The sequence below is a fragment of the Ranitomeya imitator genome, chromosome 7 (assembly GCF_032444005.1).
Source record: "Ranitomeya imitator isolate aRanImi1 chromosome 7, aRanImi1.pri, whole genome shotgun sequence".
NCBI classification, from domain to species: Eukaryota; Metazoa; Chordata; class Amphibia; order Anura; family Dendrobatidae; genus Ranitomeya; species Ranitomeya imitator.
Genome location: NC_091288.1, coordinates 220,519,818 through 220,545,801, shown reverse-complemented (window position 1 = coordinate 220,545,801; position 25,984 = coordinate 220,519,818). Strand labels below are relative to the sequence as shown.

At 43.0% G+C, this 25,984-nt stretch overlaps 1 protein-coding gene across 1 annotated transcript in view; it reads left to right on the top strand.

Annotated features, from left to right (window-relative positions):
- The first annotated feature begins 737 nt into the window (after positions 1 to 737).
- The window catches only part of LOC138645629 (up-regulator of cell proliferation-like), a 33,045-nt gene continuing 7,798 nt past the window's right edge, over positions 738 to 25,984 (top strand). Inside the window, exons 1-6 of the mRNA XM_069735075.1 lie at positions 738 to 932; positions 4,251 to 4,290; positions 6,143 to 6,217; positions 7,977 to 8,015; positions 12,225 to 12,263; positions 17,852 to 17,929. Of these exons, the coding sequence (XP_069591176.1) occupies positions 6,163 to 6,217; positions 7,977 to 8,015; positions 12,225 to 12,263; positions 17,852 to 17,929 (211 nt within the window). The 5' untranslated portion in view covers positions 738 to 932; positions 4,251 to 4,290; positions 6,143 to 6,162. The remainder of the gene's footprint in view (positions 933 to 4,250; positions 4,291 to 6,142; positions 6,218 to 7,976; positions 8,016 to 12,224; positions 12,264 to 17,851; positions 17,930 to 25,984) is intronic.

The following is a 25,984-nucleotide window of genomic DNA, read 5'->3' as shown; positions in this document are numbered from 1 at the left end:
CACCAAGGTAGCTGCTTAGACACACCCATCCAGAGTAAGTCTGGTCTGTGGCACAGTGGGTCCACAAACCATGTGTACCACCTAGGAGCATCACAATAACATTATTTACAATGAGAAGAAAGGAAAAATGTACTCCGTACAACAATAATGCTATGAAAAGTAATCCTCCTGCTATAGTCAGAAAATTGACTAACCTGTGAAGTTGTGCTATAAATCAGCACAGGTCAAGCCAGGTTTTACGAGCAGTCAAAAGAGATGGGTGGGAATGACTGCTCACATATCCCCACCCTAGGGGCATGGATTGGCAGGTTCTTCAGCAGGAATGTGAAGTACTCAATGGCTTTTAGGGCAGCATAGGTCCAAGTTGCTATGGTCTAGTCGGTGGTTAGGGCTATCTCAGATCATGGATCCCTCCTTATTCAGCAATCTATAGCACTTACCGAATAAGCTACAGAGGGAACCCGGATACCTGGATTGCTCCGGCTGATCAGCTGTTTGGTGTAGCAGCTGCATGTGTCGTAGCCATGTGACATGCATGGAGGGCCTGTTTGTGGGGCTCTCCATGCATGTGTTGTGACTGTCACATGGCCGCGACACATGCAGCTGACATTTTATGATATCTAATTTGCATTACAATCACAGCTAATGAGAAGGGATTTTTCTCCAGCTTCTTCCTTGAGGAACATCGGGAGGATAGAGTTCAAAATTCCTCATGGTATCTCTCTGTAGTGCAACACAGACAAAATGTTATCATTCATGTCCACAAATGTTCTTCTGTCACTCCTGAAGCTGTATCCAGATGTCTCTTCTTTACAATGCCACATATTATTGGAGAAGGTAAACCCTGTGGTTTGTTCCCAAGGCAGGAACATTCAATGACTTGTTGCTGGACCCAATAAGCCTCAGTACTTGGACGAACCATTGCATTCCAGGTAAGTCTGTCTAATGAGCGTTGAATTGTCATTAGGATTGTAGGAATAATATAAAACAATGGTGTTTTTGATCTTTTATATTTTGCACTTTTGGTTATTAGTGATGTGTCTGCTCCACATTTTACTAGTTCAGAGTAAAACCATTAAAGTTATTCATTACTAGATATTAGACCTCATTCTAAGTTTGTTGGGGAATTTCTACATCATTTCATTTTTGTTCAGGACGCTTTAGAGGGTAATACGGAATTTTTATGCCATGACCCCCACTTTTACGTAAGTCCTGGTGCTGTCTACATCATTAAGACTTCTTTAGGTCTAGGTAAAACATCAGGTGAAGACCCCAGGAGAAACAGAATCCATATTCAAGACCCCATCCAGCTGGCCTGGGTTTCACCTGAGCGGGGTCTCACCTGAGCTGGATTATAAGCCTCCTTCTAATTATACCAAATGAGTAACTCATTCTTTACAATCTCTCAATCCCTTGTATATGTAAAATATTATTTATAACTAATTGTCATTACTAGTCATCACATAAAAGTTTTCAGCTTTTCTAACTGCGGTTGACATATGCATTTTTTCAGCCGTACTATGTAGGGATGAGTTCTGCCATTATATCAGTCATTACTACCTGTTGTAGACAGATGTTGATTTTTCCTTGTCCAATGTACAGTTCTTAGAAAATTTGTTGAAAAAGTTTTAGGGTTTGTGCACACGTTCCGGATTTTTCATGTTTTTTAAGCGTTTTTTTCGGCCGTTTTCCGCGACAAAAACACTTAAAAAACGCATACATTAAGCATCCCATCATTTTATATGCATTCCGCTATTTTTGAGCACATGCTGCGTATTTTTCCGTGATAAAAACGCATTGCGGAAAAATATGCAGCATGTTCATTAATTTTGTGGAATTTTCGCGGATTTCCTGCTATTTATTGCATTGGGAAGCTCTGGTAAAAAATGCGAGAAATCCGCACAAAAATCATGCAAAAAACACGCAAAAACCACTAGTAAAACGCGAGAAAAACGCGCGCAGATTTTCTGCAGAAAATTTCCGGTTTTGTTCAGGAAATTTCTGCATAAAATCCAGACGTGTGCACATACTCTCAGGCTTCATCGAACCAGGCTTTTGTGCGTCAGTACAGGTGCCAGTCTTGATGAAGGGAGTGCAGCAGTAAGGGTATGTGCACACGCTGCGGATTTTGCTGCGGATCCACAGCGGTTTCCCATGCATTTACAGTACCATGTAAAGCTATGGGAAATGAAATCCGCAGTGCACATGCTGCAGAAAAAAACATGCGGAAACGCAGCGGTTTATTTTCTGCAGCATGTCAATACTTTGTGCGGAATCCGCAGCAGTTTTTCACCTGCTCCATTAGGAAACTGCAGGTGAAAAACCGCAGCGGAAACCACAATAAAAACCGCAATAAATCCGCAGTAAAAACCGCAGCGGTATTGCACTGCGGATTTATCAAAACCGCTGCGGAAAATTCCGCAATGGAATCCGCAGCGTGTGCACATGGCCTAAGGGTATGTTTCCACTCTCTGGAGCGGAAAACTCACTCCACCCCCTTCTATACGCGCAGTGATTCCGGATGTGTCATTGCACACATCCGGAATTTCTGCACCCCATTCATAGGACCCTGCTATTTACCTGGCGGAGACAGAGCGTCGTCGCAATGTAAACAGACATGCTGCGATCTAAAAAGACGTGCCGCATGTCCGGAAACGCAGGGCAGCCGGATGTGTGTTACCACGCATAGTGGAGACTCGATTTCATGAAATCCCCTCCACTATGCTGTAACATCTGGACGCTGCGGATTGAACGCTGCGGCTGTACGCAGCGTTCAATCCGCAGCTATTCTGGATGTAATCCGGACAGTGGACACATACCCGAAGATGGGCCACATTCATATAGAAGCATTATCCCCTTCATTATCTTGCCATTTTCCATTTTTGCTTTTTTGTTTTTTGCTCCGCTTCTTCAAAGAGCCACAACTTTATTTTTCCGTCAATAAGGCCGTGTGAGGGCTTATTTTCTGCAGGACAATTGGTACTTTTGAACAACACCATTGATTTTACCATATAGTGTACGGGAAAACGGGAAACACAATCTAAGTGGGGTGAAATTGCAAAAAAAAAGTGGTAAAAAGAATCCAAAATTTTTAATATTTTTTAAAACTTTTTTATTTAATTTTCACTGTTTTCAATAGTCTTCTTGGGAGACTAGAAGCTGCGATCATCCGATCGCCTCTGCTACACATAGGGCTTCAGCTATGAATGTCGGGCACGGGGCGACACTCATAGCAGATCTGGAATGATAACCACAGGGCTCTCCTGCAGACCCCTGGTTGTCATGCCAACACATCGGCGCCCCACGATCATGTGACGGGCCGCCGATGGGTGGGGTTTATGATGAGTTTTTGGCGTACTCATGTTAAAAAGTCATGTTAGTGAAAAACTTATTTTTTTTTCACTCTTCACAGCCTGATGTATACAGTTTTGTGAAACGCCTGTGTCTATCAACATTCTGACTGCATTCCTGTATAAATCCATGGGGCTATAGCTTGTATAAGGCCGGGATCACGCAAGCGTATAACACGGCTGAGTGCTGTCTGATGTTTTATTAGTGTTATACTAAGGGGCAGTGCAGATCAGCGATTATTGTCTCATGCTGACTGGCAGCGAGACTCCGCTCACACCCATAGAAGTCTATGGATTCATGTGAAACATCAGACTGCACTCAGAAGTCATCCCAGTGCAGTCCGATAAACGCGGAGACAGGCAATGGAGGAGATGGCGAAATTACTTTTACCGTTGTCTCATGTGAGAGATCTGAGCACAGAGCGTGGACACGCGGCTCCAGCACGCAGCAGAGTTTGAGCCAAGGGTCAATAGCGTATCGCATCGAATGTCAAACGCTCGTGTGCTTCCAGCCTAATTGGGTTACTTTGGGGGGAATCTGCTGTTATATCACATTAGAAGTGTATCAGACTTGAAACGTCCTGTGCTTGGGACAGCAGACTCCGAATAAACTATTATTGATGTTAAATACTAGAAACATTGCAAAGTTTAAAGGGGTTTTATGCATTCAGCTTCTTTTTTACTTCATTGTATTGGCTATAGTAAAAATAATAAAATCAGCCGGTACTGCTACAGCACAAGCACCAGAGCAGCGGCAGAGGATGCGTGCACTTCGGGAGTACGTGTAACAGCTGATCATTATTTTTAATTACTGCCACAACAAATTAGTAAAACAAGTTTAAATACAGATCATTACAGAAAAAAATGTCCTTTTGATAAAATAAGAATTTTGTCTTGTAGAATTCAGACAACAGCGTGGAGGAGCATCTGCATCATCAACGTAAGCACAATTTCATCTTTGCCCTCAAGTTTCTCCTGGAGGGCAGCTCTTAGCTCAGTGGTCAGCACTGCTCCTCTGCAGCTCTGAGCTCCTCTGGGGATTGAATCTATGCAAGGACATAATAAGCAACTGCAAGGAGTTCCTGCTCTATAGTCATCCATCTGCTGAGACCGACAGTGGGGAAAATAAGTATTTGATACTCTACAGATTTTCCCTCCTACAAAGAACGGAGAGGTCTGTAATTTTTATCCTATGTACACTTCACCTGTGAGAGACAAAATCTAAAGATAAAATCCTGAAAATCACATTGTTGGATTATTACATAATTAATTTGCATTTTATTGCATGAAATAAGTATTTGATAGAATAGAAAAAAGAATTAAATATTTGGTCAAGAAACTTTTGTTTGCAATCACAGAGGTCAGACGTTTCTTGTAGTTCTTGAGCAGGTTTGCACACACTGCAGCAGGGATTTTGGCCCCCTCCTCCATACAGATCCTTATGTTTTCTGGACTTTCTCTGGGTAACAGTTTCAGCTTCCTCCAAAGATTTTCTATTGGGTTCAGGTCTGGAGATTGGCTAGGCCACTCCAGGACAGTGAAATGCTTCTTACGGAGCCGCACCTTAGTTGCACTGGCTGTGTGTTTTGGGTCATTGTCATGCTAGAAGACCCAGCCATGACCCATCATCAATGCTCTTACTGAGGGAAGGAGGTTGTTGGCCAAATTCTCGTGATACATGATCCCATCCATCCTCGCTTCAATACGGCATAGTCATCCTGTCCCCTTTGCAGAAAGGCACCCACAAAGTATGATGCTTCCCCCACCATGCTTCACAGTTGGGACGGTGATCTTGGAGTTGTACTCATCCTTCTTATTCCTCCAAACACAGAGAGTGAAGTTGATACCTAAAAGTTCTATTATTTTGGTCCCATCTGACCACAACTCACATGCCTCCTAAAGATCATCTAGATGGTCATTTATGAACTTTAAACAGGCCTGGACATGTGATGGCGTGAGCAGGGGGACCTTTCGTGCCCTGCAGTATATTAATACATGATGGCCTAGTGTGTTACTAATGGTAATGTTTGAGCCTGTGGTCCAATCTCTCTTCTGGTCTTTGACCAGGTCCTCTCGTGTAGTTCTGTGCTGATTCCAGACCTTTCCTTGAAACATCCCTACCACACGAGGCGAGATATTGCATGGAACCCCAGACCAAGGAAGATTGACAGTCATCTTGTGTTTCATTCATTTTCTTGGTGAGAAGGCAAGCCCATCCCAACCTTGTGCACGTCTACAATTTTGTCTCCAGTGTCCTTAGACAACTCTTTGGTCTTGGCCATGATGGAGAGGTTGGAGTGTGATTGAGTGTGTGGAAAGGTGTCTTTTATACAGGTAATGAGTGCAGAGTAGGAGCGCTTTTTATTTTTAGATTCTGTTTCTCACAGGCACAGTGTAGCTACGATAAAAATTACTGACCTCTCCATTCTTTGCAGGTGAGAAAACTTGCAAAATCAGCAGAATATCAAATACTTATTTTCCCCAATGTATGATTAAACCCTGCAGCCATTTGGCTGGAACAGATGCCATGAGATGAGTCTTGGATCATTACAGTCACTCTATCACTGAAGCGAATCACAAGCCCGGCAGTCAAGTGAGCAAAGACCATGACCAAGAACATCTCTTCCCATCCTGTCGCAAAACATTGAAGAGACCAACACATCAGCCACGGGGGTTAGAGACCATTTCAATCCATGTGAAGCAAATTAATCTGAATATTTTGCCCTTCATTTCCCAGTATGAAAACATTGTTATTTTCATGTTTGTCATTTTCATCTTGTCTCTTTTGATAGCTACCAAATCTTCAATAAGGATGTCTAGAGACGGACAACGTCCACCAGTGCCAAAAAGACCACCCAATATTTCAGGTGTGTCCTAACGGATTGACAATCACCATATTACATCTTTTATTTAATTACAATCCCAAGTTTACATCAGTAGGGGCCATTGACGAGACAGGGGGTGCTCCATCGCTCCTTATTCCATAGTTGTACAATCGGCGACATCTAAGGTTAAACTTTCATGATTTCAGGCAGGAGCCTGGCTGTGTGTTACAGATCATAGTGCATTATTCTGCGATATTATATATTCACCTAGATATATTACTTTGCTGGTCAGTTAAGAGTTAAAGAATAACTGCTTTAATTTTTGCTTCATAAATCAACAGCACACATGAAAATAAGGAACTTTATAATACAACTATCCCTTATCATAGACATCTGCATCTTGCTCCTCCTGGACTGATCCTTCAGTGTAAATTCATGGGTAAAATCTATATTCACTGAAGACAAATATTCATATTACTGAAATAGAAGATGGCAGTTGGTGCTTATAAGATTCTATGGAGAGGGAAGGAGAGGGATAATGAGGCTCTGGAGGCCGACACATTCTGCTGCAAGTTCTCCTGCAATGACAGTTACACATCTACACTGAACTTCAAGAACACCATAATGGGAAAACCTGTATTCACTGAAGACACATTTTACCTGTGAATTGAGAATTTTGAGAATGAATGATCGGTCCAGGAGGAGAAAGAAATGGATTTCTCTAATAAAATATATTACTAAGTTGCTTATTTTCAGGTGAACGATTCATTTATTAAGTGAAAATTAAATCAACAGTTAGGGTACCGTCACACTATACGATTTACCTACGATCACGACCAGCGATATGACCTGGCCATGATCGTAGGTAAATCGTAGTGTGGTCGCTGGGGAGCTGTCACACAGACAGCTCTCCAGCGACCAACGATGCCGAGGTCCCTGGGTAACCAGGGTAAACATCGGGTAACTAAGCGCAGGACCGCGCTTAGTAACCCGATGTTTACCCTGGTTACAAGCGTAAAACTAAAAAAAAACAGCACATACTTACATTCTGGTGTCCGTCACGTCCCTTGCCGTCTGCTTCCCGCACTGTGACTGCCGGCCGTAAAGTGAAAGTGAAAGCACGTCACCGCTGTGCTCTGCTTTCACTTTACGGCCGGCAGTCACAGTGCGGGAAGCAGACGGCAAGGGACCTGACGGACACCAGAATGTAAGTATGTGCTGTTTTTTTTTAGTTTTACGCTTGTAACCAGGGTAAACATCGGGTTACTAAGCGCGGCCCTGCGCTTAGTTACCCGATTTTTACCCTGGTTACAAGCGAACGCATCGCTGGATCGCATCGCTAGATCGGTGTCACACACACCGATCTAGCGATGACAGCGGGAGATCCAGCGATGAAAGAAAGTTCCATACGATCTGCTACGACGTACGATTCTCAGCAGGATCCCTGATCGCTGCTGCGTGTCAGACACAGCGATATCGTAACGATATCGCTGGAACGTCACGAATCGTACCGTCGTAGCGATCGAAATGGTATGGTGTGACGGTACCCTTACTCTTTAAGCAAACAGTCCACTGTGAGAAAAGCACAACACTAATGTTTATTTGTACTCTGAATGCATGTGTCATTACCATCCATGTCGGGCCGTGTGACAGGGATAAGCTCCACCCAGAGGGTTCACTTAATTAAAAGAAGCCAATTAAGCTGAGACTATTGTTCATCATCTGCAAATATCAAAGTTTTCTTATATTTATAATGTTCATTTTGTCTCTTGCAAATTTCCATTGTGGATGTGTGGAAAAGGAAAACCTCCCACAGTGCCAAGACCACGGAATATTCCAGGTATGAGCTTCCCTGTCCCTAACTTTAGGGGGTGCCCTAGCTCTTCCTATTCCCCGTGTTACTTCTTGAGGTGAAGATGCTGGGGCCAGGTACCTTGCCATATCTCATGTGTTCGGCCTCCGTCTGTTCCTTTCCCCCACCCAGGGAAGAGGGGAGCTGCCGTGCACCGCAGTACACCAACCATACGAACAAGGCAACATGAACAAGGGCAATGAGAATACCAGGCATATTCACTCCGGGGAGTGGAGGATGGGGAAAAACCAAAGTAGAAGGAAAGGGAATTATCACACTTACTAAACCAAGCAACAGTCACTGATAAACCCACCAAATGTCTTCTCATATAGACACCTCTCCTCCAAGCTATACAGCATAAGATAACTCTGACATGTGTTTCAGTCAGGACCCAAATTATATAGGGGATAGGCGTGGCTAACTGAGCTCAGCTGAGAGCTCAGACTCCCAGAGCTCCCAACATGGCTGATTAACCCCTACCCCTGTACCACCAAAATAAATTAACACCGTTTAAAAAGAAAGTGAAGTGCTTCTTTTCAGGGCAGGAGTAGGAGCAATCAGACGCTGTGGTCTTCTGGCTCCTCTGTCACCCCGTGACAGTACCCCCCTTCTACGAGGGACTTCCAGAACCTCAGGACCAGGTTTATCAAGGTGTGCCACATGAAAAGACTGGATCAGTCTAGCCGCATGGACGTCAGATGCTGGTACCCATACTGATGCTGAAGCGACCAATGAAATAAGCGAGAATCCATGATTTTTGCTATCTGAAATTCTAAGTTTCCATCCACAATGACAGGGGATGGCGGTAGCGGTGATGGTACAGAAGACACAATATATATTTTGAATAGAGATTGATGAAACACATTATGGATCCTAAAGGTAGGTGGCAGAGCAAGTCGGAATGCTACGGGATTGATGACAGCTACGATCTTGTAAGGACTGATAAACCTGGGACCCAGTTTCTAAGATGAAACCTTCAACTTAATGTTCCTAGAGGACAGAAACACCAAGTCACCAACGCAATGGTCTGAACCCACCAAACTTCTCCGATCAGCCACACTCTTATATTTGGATACCATCTTCTTCAAATTATCAATATTCCTTTGCCATATAGATGTAATAGATGAAAACTGCTCTTTTTCAGGTAATCGATTCTTAGTAAATGAGCTGAACTGAGGATGAAACCCGTATGCCCTGAATAATGGGGACTTACCAGTAGACTTATCACTACTATTATTTAGCCCAAATTCAGCTAGATGTAAGTAGGTAACCCAATCCTGATTCTGAGACAGAAAACACCCAAGATAAGTTTCAAGATTCTGGTTAACCTGTTCAGTTTACCCATTAGACTACAGGTGAAATGCAGAAGAGAGCGACAGATGGATCCCCAAACGGGTGCAAAACGCCCTCCAAAACTTGGAAATAAACCAGTCAGAAACAAGATCAGTCGGGATCCCATGTCACTATATAATTTCTTTGACAAAAAAAATTTGCGCCAAGGACTTGGCGTTCGGTAAAGCTGGTATTGCAATAAAATGAGACATCTTACTGAATCTATCCACCACCACCAAAATTGCAGTATTCCAAGCCGACACAGGTAGATTCGTGGTAAAATTGACCAACAAGTGAGTCCAGGATTTACAAGGAATCTTCCATGGTTGGAGAGACCCCGACGGGTGAGTATGAGAGGTCTTAGAAGATGCACAGACACTGCAGGAGGCTACATACTCCCGGACACCCTGATGACCCTCTGGCCACCAAAAACTCTGAGTAAGAAGATCAGTGGTGGCTCTATTACCAGGATGTCCAGCCAAGACCGAATTGCGGGTAGGCAGCAGGGACATACCTCTGAGTGACAACAACTTCATTTCAAGATTGGAGCATATAGACGCTATAACCACCCCTTTTTGTAGAATAAGAACCAGTTCACAATTATTTCCACTCCAAGGAAAACAACAAGATAAGTCATCTGCCTTAATATTTTGTTCCCTGGTCTATATGTGACAAAAAAGTTAAACCTGGTGAAGAACAATGCCTGTCTTGTTAAGGCGTTAGACATTTTGCAGATTCTAAATATACAAGATTCTTATGATCCATGATCACCATAACCAGATGAACTGCTCCCTCCAAGAAATGACGCCACTCTTCAAAAACCCATTTTATTGCCAAGAGTTCCGTTACTGATGTCATCATTTTTCTTAGCAGATGAGTTTTTTCGAAAAATATGCACATGGACGCCATTTACCAGGAAATGCACCCTGAAACAGCACAGCCCCCACTCCCAACTCAGACGCGTCAACCTAGACGATGAAAGGTTGAGTGACATCAGGCTATATGAAGATCAGCACAGATACAAAACACCTCTTCAAGGTGTCAAATGCCTTCCTGTCCAGATTGTACCACTTGGAAAAGTCTGTCCCCTTTCTAGTCATATCCGTCAGTGGTTTGGCTACCATCGAAAAGTTTTTGATGAACTTACGGTAGTATTTGACAAAACCTAAAAACCATTGTAACGTTTTCAAATCCTCAGGATAATCCCAATCTTTTTGCCAGATCCATGCTACAACTGGTTTACGATAGCACATATCATGGAAAAGGGATCTGCTCAACTGAGAACATACATTTCTCCTGTTTGACAAATAATTTATTGTCTCTGAGTATTTGTAAGACCTGCCTGACATGTACCTTACTTTACTCAAGGTCAGGTGAATAAATTAACATGTCATTAAGATAGATTACCACAAATCTGCCTTCCAGGTGACTAAAGATGTCATTTACAAAGTGTTGAAAGACGGCGGGTGCGTTCGCCAACCCAAATGGCATCTCCAGGTTCTCATAATGATCCTCAGGTGTATTGAAAGCTGTCTTCCACTCATTCCCCTCTTTAATGCGAATGAGATTATATGCCCCTCTGAGGTCCACTTTTGAAAACCAGTTTGCTCCTACAATCTGTTTAAAGAGGTCTGGGATGAGAGGGAGCGTAAATGGATCCCGGACCGTGATCAGATTGAGTTCACAGAAATCTAGGCATAGGCGTAATCCCGTATACTTTCTTTACAAAGAAAAACCCCACAGCAATGGGGGATGAGGATGGTCTGATATGACCCTTTGCCAAATTTTCCGCGATATAGTCCTTCATGGCTTGCCTCTCTAGACCAGAGATATTATACAGTCTGCTCTTAGGCAGCTTAACCCCAGGAAAAAGATAAATGGCGCAGTCATAAGGTTGATAGGGAGGAAGTTATTGGCACCCCTGCTCAGAGAACACATCCCTAAAATCAGTCAGGTATTTTGGCAAAAACTGGGTATCCACCCTAGCTAGCCAGTTACCCATGCAGTGTCCTTGACGATACTCACATCCACTTTACCACCTCCTGAGTCTGCCAGTCTACCACTGGATTGTGCAGAGTGAGCCACAGGAGAGGGCAGACCTTCTAGCACATAAGGCTAAGTTCACATTGCGTTAGTGCAGTCCGTTTAGTGCATACGCTAACGAACTGCGTTAACGCAATTGCCAAAAAGGATCACGTTATGCGATCGCGCTAGCAAAGATGCCCAATCTGCGCTAGCGGGAACGGACCCAAAATCGCTGCAGACAGCATTCGAGGTCTGTCACAAAATAACGGCACATCGCTAACGCATGCCAATAATGGCATGCGTTAGGGATGCGCTACATACATTGCGGTCAATGGGTGCGCTAACGGATCCGTTACATTGCGTTAGTGCCGCTATGTAATGGATTCCGTTAGCGGACACCCGCTAACGCAATGTGAACCTAGCCTAAGCCAATTACTTCAGAGTGCATGGCTTACAAAGTTGCTTATTTTCAGGTGAACGATTCATTTATTAAGTAAAAAATTAAATCAACAGTTACTTTTTAAGCAAACAGTCCACTGTGAGGAAAGCACAAATCTAATTTTATTTTAAACCAAAAAAATAGGAGTAAAAATAACTTACCAAATATATAAGTAAATTTCGGTGGTTGTCTACTAATTTTATGTTGTACTCTGAATGCATGTGTCATTACCCTCCATGTCGGGCCGACTGACAGATAAGCTCCACCCAGAGGGATCCCTTAATTAAATGAAGCCAAATAATTTGAGGCTATTGTTCATCATCTGCAAATATCAAAGTTTTCTTATATTTATAATGTTCATTTTATCTCTTACAAATCACCATTGTGGATGTGTGGAAAAGGAAAACCTCCCCCAGTGCCAAGACCACGGAATATTCCAGGTATGGACTAAATGATTCACAATTAATGAGACCCTTTATATTACAATCCCGAGATCACATGATGATGTGCCGTCAGCAAGACACAGCGCCTGCCGTGGCTAGGCATGTAAAGGGTTACATTTAAGGCAGGATCATGGCTGAGAATACCAACTCCTGCTACTATATTGTGGGGTATTGGGCAGTAGCAACAAGATTAATATAATGGATATATTCCCAACATTGGTTATTTAATGATTAAGGAGGTTGTCTCATCTTCTTAAATTGATAAAATTACAAAGTGCTTGTAAAATCCTCTCCGCTCTGGAAAATTGATTTTTTTTATTTTGTAGTTTAAAGTTTACTGCTTAGCTTATTGGCCACTTCTGCAATAGAGGCTGGGCTAATACGCAAGAAGTGCAGCACTGGCAAGCCCTTTCCTTTAGGCCCTCTTCACACTTCCTGGTGATTCCAGTACTTGAAAAAACAGTACTGTGAGATCCGTGGTCTGTGTCCGGATGCCATCATTGTATCAGTGTGACACCATCTGTGTGGCATACGTTATGTACGTGTCTGTATGTATCATCCGTGTGCCGTTCATGTGCACCACCAGTGTGAAAAGCACTGGAATAAAATGAAGACTACAAATGACAGATGTTTAGGTGTTAGATGTACAAATATAGAAATAAAAAGATAGATAGATGTTAGATATATGGATAGATTATTCAGGGAAGGGGCCAATATCCATGGAGCTTCCCAGTCTATTAATAACAGCTCACAGCTGTCTGCTTAGCCTTCACAGGTTATTAAAAAGCGGGAACACTAAAAAAATTATGTTAGGTCCCTCATATTTTTAACAACCAGCGATGGCTAAATAGACAGCTGTGGGCTGATATTAATAGACTGGCAAAGGGCCAATAGCCATTGAACTTCCCATACTATTAATATCAGCTCACAGCCATCTCTTTATCTTTTACTGCTTTTTAAAAAGGGAGACTCTGAAATTAAATGACGTGGGGTCACCCCCAATTTGTAATAACCAGCAAAGACTAAGTAGACAGCTGCGGACTGATATTAAAAGGCTGGTAAGGGGCAATGGATATTGGTCCCTTCTCAGAGTAATAACACCAGCCCTCAGCCGCCCCAGAAATGGCGCATCCATTAGCTGGGTCAATTCTGGCATTTAGCCTTGGCTCTTTCCAATTGCCCTGGTGCAGTGGCATTCGGGGTTTGCGGTTGCTGTCAGCTGTGTAACGTCATACACACTGAAAAGTCCTTTAATTGTAAAAAGCACACCCCAACAGATACCCTCTATTACCCATATATTATCAAAATTAAAAGTAATCCACAGGGATCCGCCATAAAAACCATAATACGTAGGTCCCACGACAATCCCCAACTCTGCTACATCGGGATGCAGTGACGAGTGGTTAAATGAGTAACACAATCACCACTGCAGTCGAAACACAAGAAGAGCAGCTTAAGAACCCGACTGCAATGATGAGCGGTGATGTCATTAAGGTCACCACAGGTCACAGCCGGCGGTTCCCATGGTAACCATCGTGTGATTCGCCAGCTACGAACTGCTTTAACCTTACAGACGTCACCGCTTTCTCACGCTGTGAGCAGTTAAAGCAGTTCACAGCTCATCACAACCTCCGGATGTAGCAGAGTGAGGAATCTTCATGGAACCTCCTAATTATGAATTTATGGCTGACCCTTGTGGATTACTTTAATTTTTGTTAATAAATGAGAAGAAGATAATTGTCAGGGAGTGCTTTTTGCAATTAAAGGACTTGTTTTTGTGTGTGGGTTTTTTTTTCACTAACGTGTCAGTAATGGGGGGGTCTGACTGCACCTCTCCATTACTAATCCCAGGTCTTGATGGCAGCTGCCATTTTTGACAAATCACAGTGGTCATCAAACCCATATATTACCCCAATTCCCAATGCATCAGGGCATGAAGATGAACTGGGTAAAACACCATAATTGGCAGATTTGATGTGATGTGCCAATTCTGGGGTGGCTGTGGACTTATTTTTTTAGGCTCGGGATTGGCCAATAACCATGGACTATCTCAGCCCGATAATAGAATCCAGCTGCTTTCTGCTTTATCTGCGCTGGTTTTAAAAAATAGGGAGATTCCACGCTGTTTTTTTAATGTAATTATTTATTTAATGCACGCTATTCCTAGTTGACTGGTGCTGATTATAACTGGTTGCCTGGTCTCAATGATCGCAGGGAGACCAGGCAGGGATGATGACAGTTGTAGTCAGCACCCAGACCTGGGAATAGAGATAATTTCATTGCTTTTTTTCCCAGACCATTTCTTTCCGGGACGTGTCACACAGATATCACATGGGAGCTGTGTACATGCAAAGCGAAGTGTATATACGGCGCCACTATTTCCGGTCACCGCGCTGCATCACTCGGTAACCAGATTAAGATGGCTGCCCTCTTCTCCCCTCTCATTTCCTACCAATTGAATTTTTAGCGCACTTTTTTGTGTGTGCGGCGTCCTGCACTAAGCACTCCTGCTCTTCCCGTGTCCACAGCACTCTGATCAGAATCGCTGCTGATCAGAGACTGCGTCAAGGGACTTTTTCTTTGTTAGCTAGATAGCTTAGCGGATGTAAAAAAAATAATAGTTGTTAGTACAGTGTAGTTTCATAGGGAGCGAGGTAGGGTGTTAGAGTAGCGGGCGTCACAGTGTTTGGTGATGTCAGATTTGGCTTTAGAGAAAAAATTGTACAGAGTCTCTGTATAGGTAGGGAGGTAGCGGCTTTCTTTTTCATTAAAAAAAATTGTTATCGCAGCGTAATTTCTACTGCAGAGGGTAGCGTATGTCACATTGTTGGTGACCTCTGTTCGTTTTTTTGCAAAAGAAAAAGAATAGTTAGCACGTGGTAAATTTATAGGGAGGGCAATAGTGTAATTTTTTTAATACAAAATTTTTGTTTTTACATCTGATTTTTCTTTTCATTTTTTTTCTGTGGTCCTCCTTCTCTATTTTTTCTCTACTTTTATAATAAATAGTACCCTATACACAAGCCCCACACATTGCATTTGCAAAGCACCACTTACACACATACACACACACCCCGAGGGTTTTTGAAAAGTTTAATAAAAATGGCCTATTTGTCATGAAGACGCTATTCACCAGAGGAGGCATACGCTTTCCTTGCCTCCGACACGGATTCAGCCAGTGAGGGAGATCCCACATTCCTCTATTCCTCATCCTCCTCATATAGTAAGGAGGGACCCCCAGCAAGTCTCCCTAGGACTCTGCAACTCTTGCAGCAATCAATTCCATATGGATTGCACCCCCAAAAATTATCAGCCCGTTGTTCCAGATTTGAATGGCAGCTCAGGAATCCAGTTTGACATTACAGGCCTCACCAACATTGACTTCTTAAAATTATTTTTCAGAGAGGAAATAATAAATCTTGTAGTGTTCCAGACAAACTTGTATGCTCATCAATTTTTCACCCAAAATCCATCATCATCATACTCCAGATGGACCCCTGTAAATGCAGCAGAGATGATGAAATTTTGGGGATTTGTGCTACATATGGGCATAATCCGAAAACTAGAGCTTCGGCAATACTGGATACGATACGATACGATACACTTTATTGATCCCGTGGGAAATTATGGTATCACAGCAGCACGACTTAAATCATAAAAATCATAAAGGAATTACATAGTTGACATGACAGTTTGTTGACAGAAGAACATTATACATTAGAATAGGACATACACAAGTGAACTGAAATGTAGAGAAATAAGTAGACATTCACCTTGGTGGTTTAACCCTAATGTTATTGTTGTACATTCCCATGGCAGTTGGCACAAACGATTTCCTATATTTTTACTTCTTACACCTCTTTGCTGAAGGTGCTCTTCTGTCTCATGAATAGCTCATATAGTGGATGTGCATTATTGTTCATAATTGCCATACACTTTCTCAGAGATCTTTTCTCCACTACCTCCCCAAAAGAGTCCAGATTGCAGCCCACAGCAGAACTTGCCTTCTTAATAATCTTATTCAGCTTATTAGCATCAGAGGCCCGCACACTACTACCCCAGCACGTGATTGCAAAAAAGATGGCACTTGCCACCACCGACTGGTAGAACATTTCTAACATTTTGCTACACACATTAAAAGACCTCAGTTTCCTTAGGAAATACAGTCTGCTCATCCCCTTCTTGTAGACAAACTCTGAGTGGCATCTCCAGTCCAGTTTGCTATCCAAATGGACCCCCAAATATTTGTAACTCTCCAAATGCTCTACCTCCTGACCAGCAATAGTGATCGGTAAGCATTCCATCTTTATCCTGCTATAGTTGGCCACCAACTCCTTAGTTTTCTTAACATTTCGTTGTAGATAGTTACCATTGCACCAATCCACGAAATTCGACACCACCCTTCTATATTCCTCATCCCCCTGATCTCCCCTAATGCATCCCACAACCACAGAGTCATCCGAAAATTTTTGAAGGTGGCAAAGTTCAGATTTATACTGATATACTCTACAGCACACTATATAATCTACAGCACACCAGTATTCCGTATGACAAGGACTCGACTTCAAGGGAGACACAAATTTTTTCATTATAGTGATAATGCGCAGTGTCCTCCCTGAGACGATCCTAAACTTTATCGCCTATATGAAATTTGGCAAGGCTGAAAGGTAGGCGTTTCAGCTCCGAAAAATCTTCAGTTTTTATTAATCCATAGTAAAATTGATAAGGATGAAAAAACTCCTCCAGCAGTGTGGACAAAAAGGGGGAGAGGTTTAAAGTGACGCGTTTCGATCTGAAACCAGATCTTTATCAAACCTTTAGCTTTCCTGTGACCACCTGAAGGGTTAATAAACACTTTGAATGTGGTTTTCCACACCTTGAGGGTGTGATGAGGTCCCTAAAAAAATGTCTTTGTAAATTTTGTTGTAAAAATGAGAAAATGCTGATCAACTTTTAACCCTTATAACTTCCAAACAAAAAAAAATTATGTTTCCAAAATTATACCAATGTAAAATAGACATATCTGAAATGTTATTTATTAACTATTTTGTGCGATAAGACCCTCTAGTTTAAGGGCGTAAGAATTCAAAGTTCGAAAATTGCTACATTTTCAAAATTTTCACCAAATTTCCGTTTTTTTTTTTTCACAGATAAGCACAATTCATATCTTATAAATTTTACCACTAGCATAAAGTACAATATGTCATGAAAAAAACACAGTCTCAGAATAACTAGGATCTATTTAAGCTGTAGAGTTATTACCTCATAAAGTGACAGAGGTCAGAATTGAAAAAATTGGCCCGGTCATCTCAGGCTTCGAGGTGAAGGGGTTAAACGATCATTGCAGAATAAACTGAGTTCCTACACTTAGTTCGTGGCTCAGAGGAGCTAAAATCCATGAAACATGGATTTGGGGCGATGTAATCTGATTGCATACGGCACTGCCATACCTGTAGTTGGCGTTCATTACATTCTGCCCAGAGCGTTCCTATAATTCATATGAAGCCAATTCAGCTAAAGGTTTCTTTCCTCATTTGTCAGTATGAACGACTTTATTTTTGTCATTTTCCTATTGTCTCTTACAGCTGATAGAAAACCTTCCATGGAGATGTATAGAAAAGAAAAATCTCCTCCAGCACCAGAAAAAACCGTGAATATTCCAGGTATGAGCAAAGTGATGGTCAGACACTAATATCTCACTACATTACCACCCCGATTCCCGAGCTCACATCATGAGATGCCATCAACAAGACAGATCTGTCTTCCACTTAGATGATATACCTGCTGCTAACAGCATGTATTCCATGCTTTAAGGCCAAAGCCTGGCTTTATATTATAGATTGTGATGCAATATTGTGGGACATAATGCAATAAATGCAAAATCATCATGAGAGCGATAGTAATCATTTGTGTGTTAGTACAAGCACGTAACAGACATATCTATCATTGGGCAGTAAATGATTAAAAGGTCTTGTCTCACCCTCTTAAATGCATTAACTTGTGATGTCCTTATAAAAACAAGCAACTTTTAAATTTCTTAATAAAAATCATCTATTCTCACGAGCAGGGAGATTGTTATTAGAGTAAAAAGTATAATGGAAGTCAAGGGGAAATTCAAGCATTTTTCTGGCAAACCCTTACAGAAGTTTTAGGGAGGGGGCAGGAAAATAGCTGAAATGGATGGAAACATCATGGGGAAGACGCATCTCTGACACCCAGGTCGCTACTGAGAACTAAATAAATCATTTTATAAAAACATGACGTGGGGTCCTCCCTATTTTTTGATAACCAGCCAAGATAAAGCAGACAGCTGGGGACTGATATTATCAGGCTGGGAAGGTCCATTGATATTGTCCCCTTCCCAGCCTAAAAATAACAGCCTGTAGCCATTACAGAATTGGAACGTCCATTAGATGGGCCAGTTCTGGCGTTTTGGTTTATTAACCCTTCAGGTGCTTCATAGACACCGATATAATGTGAAAGGAAAAAAATGAACATTAACTTTTTTTTCACAAAATGTTTATTTAGACCCAAATTTGTTTTATTTTCACAAGGGTAACATTATAAAATGGATCCCAAAATTGTTTTTTCAATTTCTTATGAGTACGCTGATATGCTTGGGGAAAATTACTGTTTGGGCTCACGGCAGGGCTTGGAGGGGAAGGAGCACCATTTGACTTTTTGAACGTAAAATATGCTGGAATCGATAGCTGATGCCATGTCCCGTTTGTAGAGCCCCTGATGTACGTAAACAGTGGAAACCATCAACAAATGACCCCATTTTTTAAACTAGAAACCCCAAGGAACTTATCTAGATGCGTGGTGACACTGGTGAGCATATTGAACCCCCAAGTGTTACACAGAAATTTATAACGTTGAGCTTTGGGAAAAAAACAAAATCACATTTTTCTCCCAAAAATGATCTTTTAGCCCTGATTTTTTTTTTCATTTTCACAAGGGTAACCGGAGAACAAGGACCACAAAAGTTGTTGTGCAATTACTCATGAATATGCAGATACCCCATATGTGGGGGAAAACCACAGAAATTTATAATGTTGAGTTGTGAAAAAAAAAACACAATTATGGGGGAAAACTACTGTTTGGGCACATTACATGGCATGGCTCGGACAGGGAGTGACGTTTTTGAATGCAGACTTTGATGGAATGGTCTGCAGGTGTCGTGTCGCATTTGGAGAGCCTCTGAAACGCATAAACAGTGGAAACCCTCCACTAGTGATCCTAGATGGAATTTAATCTAATGCATTCCTGGGATATTTATTTTTTATGTGGTGGCATACGTGAGTAGTGTAGAGTGCATCAGGTTGGCATATGCGAGTTGAGTAAGTCATAAATTTATTAGTCCATGGATGAGTGGTAGACTCTGAAAAAGTCTTTAATAAACAGACCAGGTTTGTCAGGGCAGATGTTACACTGATAAATGATGTCCTTTTGCATCCCACTCCTGTAACACTCTTTGCACTTTTTTGTGACTTTTCTCTCTTTGTAGTTTGAGGGATGGGACCTCACCGGGAAAATGTTGGCCTGATACAACACGGGCACCTTCAGTTCCAGAAGCACTGGGGCACAATCAGCGTCGGACTGGGGTGTCTGGGGCCCACAGGAGGAATTGACCCTAGGGGCCCATTCTACAGCTATATCCAAATACCTATATGGTTACAGATACAAGAAATGTCATAGGGATCTATGACTGGCACTACCTGGTCATCACGGCAGATAACTCATCACATATGTCGTTTTATGAGGTTGGCATCAGTTATGGAGCTGTTGTGATATCACAGCCCATTGTGGTCAGGGGAGATGCTGTAATATTTCGGGTGAGTGACATTACAAGGGGAGTCATTGAGACACACAGCTTCTGACAGTACAACCTTTCCAAATATGTAAAACGCTGTATAATCACAATTATGTATCGCTCAGTTGAAAGGGATTGCCCAAGACCAAAGCCGCCCATCAGTGCTCATAACAATGAGATCCAGCCCCAACATCACTGGAACGCTGCCAAAGCGGGAGGTGAATATATATTTACTAGATGGTGGCCCGATTCTAACGCATCGGGTATTCTAGAATATGCATGTCCACGTAGTATATTGCCCAGTCTCATAGTATATTGCCCAGCCACGTAGTATATTGCCCAGGCACGTAGTATATTGCCCAGCCACGTAGTATATTGCCCAGGCACGTAGTATATTGCCCAGGCACGTAGTATATTGCCCAGCCACGTAGTATATTGCCCAGGCACGTAGTATATTGCCCAGTCACGTAGTATATTGCCCAGCCATGTAGTATATTGCCCAGGCACGTAGTATATTGCCCAGGCACGTAGTATATTGCCCAGTCACGTAGTATATTGCCCAGCCACGTAGTATATTGCCCAGTCACGTAGTATATTGCCCAGTCACGTAGTATATTGCCCAGCCACGTAGTATATTGCCCAGGCACGTAGTATATTGCCCAGCCACGTAGTATATTGCTCAGCCATGTAGTATATTGCCCAGCCATATAGCATATTGCCCAGCCACGTAGTATATTGCCCAGCCATATAGTATATTGCCCAGCCATATAGTATATTGCCCAGCCACGTAGTATATTGCCCAGCCACGTAGTATATTGCCCAGCCACGTAGTATATTGCCCAGCCACGTAGTATATTGCCCAGCAACGTAGTATATTGCCCAGCAACGTAGTATATTGCCCAGCAACGTAGTATATTGCCCAGCAACATAGTATATTGCCCAGTCACGTAGTATATTGCCCAGTCACGTAGTATATTGCCCAGCCACGTAGTATATAGCAGAGGCACGTAGTACGGTAAATTGCTCAGTCACGTAGTATATTGCCCAGCCATGTAGTATATAGCAGAGGCACGTAGTACGGTAAATTGCTCAGTCACGTAGTATATTGCCCAGCCACATAGTATATAGCAGAGCCATGTAGAATATTGCCCAGTTACGTAGTATATTGCCCAGTGACGTACTATGTTGCCCAGCTACGTAGTATATTGCCCAGTGATGTAGTATATTGCACAGCGACGTAGTATATTGCCCAGCTACGTAGTATATTGCCCAATCACGTAGTATATTGCCCAGCCACGTAGTATATTGCCCAGCCACGTAGTATATTGCCCAGTCACGTAGTATATTGCCCAATCACGTAGTATATTGCTCAGCTACGTAGTATATTGCCCAGCTACGTAGTATATTTCCCAGTGACGTAGTATATTGCCCAGCCACGTTGTATACAGCACAGAGCCACGTAGTATATACAGCACAGAGCCACGTAGTATATTGCCCAGTCACGTAGTATATTGCCCAGTGACGTAGTATATTGCCCAGTGACGTAGTATATTGCCCAGCCACGTTGTATACAGCACAGAGCCACGTAGTATATACAGCACAGAGCCACATAGTATATTGCACAGCGACGTAGTATATTGCCCAGCCACGTAGTATACAGCACAGAGCCACGTAGTATATACAGCAGAGCCACGTTGTATATTGCACAGAGCCACATAGTATATTGCACAGCGACATAGTATATTGCCCAGCCACGTAGTATATACAGCACAGAGCCACGTTGTATATTGCAGAGCCACATAGTATATTGCACAGCGACATAGTATATTGCCCAGCCACGTAGTATATACAGCACAGAGCCACGTAGTATATTGCCCAGTGATGTAGTATACAGCACAGAGCCACATAGTATATTGCCCAGCCACGTAGTATATACAGCACAGAGCCACGTAGTATATTGCCCAGTGATGTAGTATACAGCACAGAGCCACGTAGTATATACAGCAGAGCCACGTTGTATATTGCACAGAGCCACATAGTATATTGCACAGCGACATAGTATATTGCCCAGCCACGTAGTATATACAGCACAGAGCCACGTAGTATATTGCCCAGCCAAGTAGTATATTGCCTTCCTCACTGTGTCACGTCACCTGATTTCCTGAGGACCCCTTCCCCACTGTGTCACCTAATTTCTTGAGGGCCCCCTGTGTGCCCCTTCCCCAGAGGTGAAATGGTGGGAGAGGTGACCGGGCCCCACAGCAAATTAGGAGACAGTGGGGAAGGGGGACCACAGGAAATTAGAAATTTTATATGGGGGCCCCCCAGACCCACACCTTGTGTCACCGCTTTAGATTGCAGGGGCCGGGGGGGGGCCTCCCATAACTGTCTCAGTGGCTGTCTACTGCTGCAGCCTGCAGGCATATTTTACTCACATACTGTCTTACATACATTAGTACATTGATTTATTACAATAGTAGTGACTCACTAAGACAGGAAATTCCTGGACTGTCTGTGAACCATCAGCTACAGGCAGCGCAGCACTGCAGCCTCTCCGACTCCGACTATGAATGATCGTGCAGGACTCAGTGCGCCTGTGCAGGCTCTGTGCTGCTTGGGCAGGAGGACAGTCGACCAGCATTAAAATACCGTAGTCCAACCAGACCACAGAACTAGAAGAGGAGGCGGAGTTGAGAAGATCATGAATGATGCTCATGCAAATCAAATGTATGCAATGGTATGTGACTGAGACTGAGTGACTCTTGACTGGTGCTGCTGGTGGGGTGAGGAGGGGTAGTGCCGTGGCCGGGTCTGCTGAGCGGCGAATCGCTGCGCACGGGCTGCCTGCTCTCAATAGCATGACAGCAGCCAGGCAGCCAGTAGCGCACAGTCGGCACTGCAGCGGCTGCAGACAGTACTAGTCACTGCACTGTCTGCAGCCAGCCCAGCACTGAGCGCGGCGCGCGGTAATGAATGGTCCACTAGTGTGGTGATGTCATGTGATGTGGAGAAGGAGCTGCAGCGCGGCTGCACTTCTCACACAGGACATGAGATGATCACACACTATGCGAGCGTGAATGAGGCAGCCTGGGCACTGCAGGGACAAATGAAGGAGGCAGGCAGGGCCAGGGGGCGGGGCCCACTGGAGGATTCTCCGGTGTCCCGGTGCCCCAGTCCGACGCTGGGCACAATCCTTCCCGACTGCCAAATATTACGGTCTGGATCACTACTTCTTGAAACTGAAGGAAGGTCCTGGTCTGGCCTGGACATCGTGAAAGAGTTACCATATACATTGCCATCTATACTATGTGCACGGCCAGCTTCTTGCACCACACCTTTGCTTTTCTCATGGCAGTGTACAGATGGAGGACTTGAACATATAGATCAACTCCCCCCATGTTCTTGTTGCACCCCAGTACACAGCATGGTTTGTGGACCTGTGTTGAGGTACCTCATACAGTGCTGGGATGTTGCCATCACCATGTATGATTTTCAAGAAAAAGACCTCCCTCTTGCCTGCCATTGTACTTGACCACCAGAATGTTGTCGCTACATTGTGCTCTGCTCTCATCCTTTCAGAGCAGCTGCCCAATTAGTGTGCCAAGGAGTCTTCTCTGAATTTTGCAGACAGTACCACACACTGCGGTAGTTTTCGCAGAGAGGGACTTGAACAATGGCATGCTGGTATAAAAGTTATCTACATAGAGGTGATAATCTTAATCCAGCAGTGGGTGCACCAAATCTCACACAATTTTCCAACTCACTCAGAGGACAAAAGGGGCATTCAGGGGGCTGAATCTGCGTGTCCTCCCCTTCATAAACCCTAAATATTTGAGTGCTCTTTGAGGTACTCTCACAGTTGGTATAGCTTGTAATTCCATACCTCGCCCTCTTACTGGGCAGGTATTGCCAGAATTTGAGCCTCCCCTTGAACTATTTTAGGGACTCAATCATGCAGATGTCCCTTTGGGGAATGTACACCTCAGCAAACTTCTTGCTGAATTGGTCAATGACCGGCAGAACTCTGAAAAGTCAAAGTTGGAGTCATCTTGGGAAGGACATTGTGCATTACCACTGTAATGCAAAAATTTGTGGATGGCCTCAAAGAATGTCTGGGGCATAGCCATGTGGAAAAGGAGCGTTATGCAAAACATCCACACTCTAATATTGCAGAATTTCTGGCTTCTTCTCTCTTCCCATGTGAAGAACAAAGCCCCAAAACATAATCATTTCTACGGCGTCTACAGAGGTCTAGTTTTCAAATGATGAAGTAGGATTTTGGGATGAAAAAATGCTAAGTGTACAAATTTGTCTCAGTCACCATGAAATTTACACAATCCTCATGGAAAAAGACTGAAAAAGTACATTTTTGTGAGGCTGGTAGTGTCAAACTGGATTCTTAATTGCGCAACAAAATCAGGAATCTGTGGCTCATAATATTCAGGAGATGAGGTCCACAGAGGGTCACTAACGGTGGGCGCTGGCTCATTTTCAGTCCTGAGGCATCTGTGTGGTGGTTTGGTATCACTTGAGGAAGAGTGGGAAAAAAGTAAGAAGGTGGGATCTTTTCCCTCATTATCAGTGTCAGAAGCAAGGAATAGCGTATGCCTCCTCCACTGAAGACCGGGTTTTGGATGAACGGGACAACATTTTTTCATGTATGTGGAGTTTGTGTGTGTACAAGTGTTTAGTGTAACCTTTTTTTTATTTATAGGAGACAAAAAAATAGTCTAGAAAGATAAAAAGATAAAAATAAAATAAAGAATATAAAAATTTGGTAAAAGAAACAACAAACTTACTAAATGGATGTCAGTAAAAATTAAATTACTGAGTTCCGCAACTATCTGAAATGAACACTGACTATATTCAGTAGAAAATACTGTAGTAGTCACCTATATCACGCCAAAAAAATAAAGCAACAACCGGAGGCCGATCACTGATGATCAGTGATCAGCGCTCGACAGCTGTAGGACGCACGGATGTGATTCTTTTCTTCCATGTTATCTGACACTAACCCAAACTAAATTGAGTAAAAATGACTGTAGTAGGCACAGGTTACTAAAGTATATTTTTATACTTTACGCAGACAACTGATAGCAGAAACTGAACCAGCGCACACTATTACTGACCCTGTATGGACCTCACTTCCCAAAGATTATGAGCCACAGGTTCCTGATTTTGTGGAGAAATCAGGAATCCTATTTGACACCACTGACCTCACAGAAATTGACTTTTTCAAAGTCTTTTTCTGTGACTGAGGCTTTTTTAAATCACAAGGTGGCTCAAACAAATTTGTATGCCTTGCAATTTTTGGCAAAAAACCACCCTTCATGATTTTCTTACTGAACCTCTGTAGATGCAGTAGAAATGATGACGTTTTGGATCATGATTCTTCATATGGGGAGAGTGAAGAAGCCAGAGTTTCGGCAAGATTGGAGTGTTGACGTTTTGTATATACTCCAGTGTTCCGCATGACCATGACCCGTAAATGACTTGAGGCAATCCATATGTTTGCATTACAATGATAATGCAGAATGTGCTCCCTGAGACGACCCCAACTTTGACAACCTTTTCCAAGTTTGGCCGGTCATTAATCACTTAGTAACAAGTTTGTTGAGGTGCACATGCCCGAAAGGGACATTTGCGTGGATGAGTCCCTAATTCATTTCAAGGCGAGGCTCAAATTCTGGCAATGTCTGCCCAGTAAAAGGGCCAGGTATGGAATTAAGCCCTACAAACTGTGTGAGAGTACTTCAGAGTACACCCACAATTTTTGAGTTTATGAAGGGAACAACACTGGGATTTAACCCTATGAATTCTTCCGTCATAGGATTGAGTGGAACAATTGTGTAGGCTATGGTGCACACACTGCTGGATCAAGGTTATCACTAGTGTTGAGCATTCC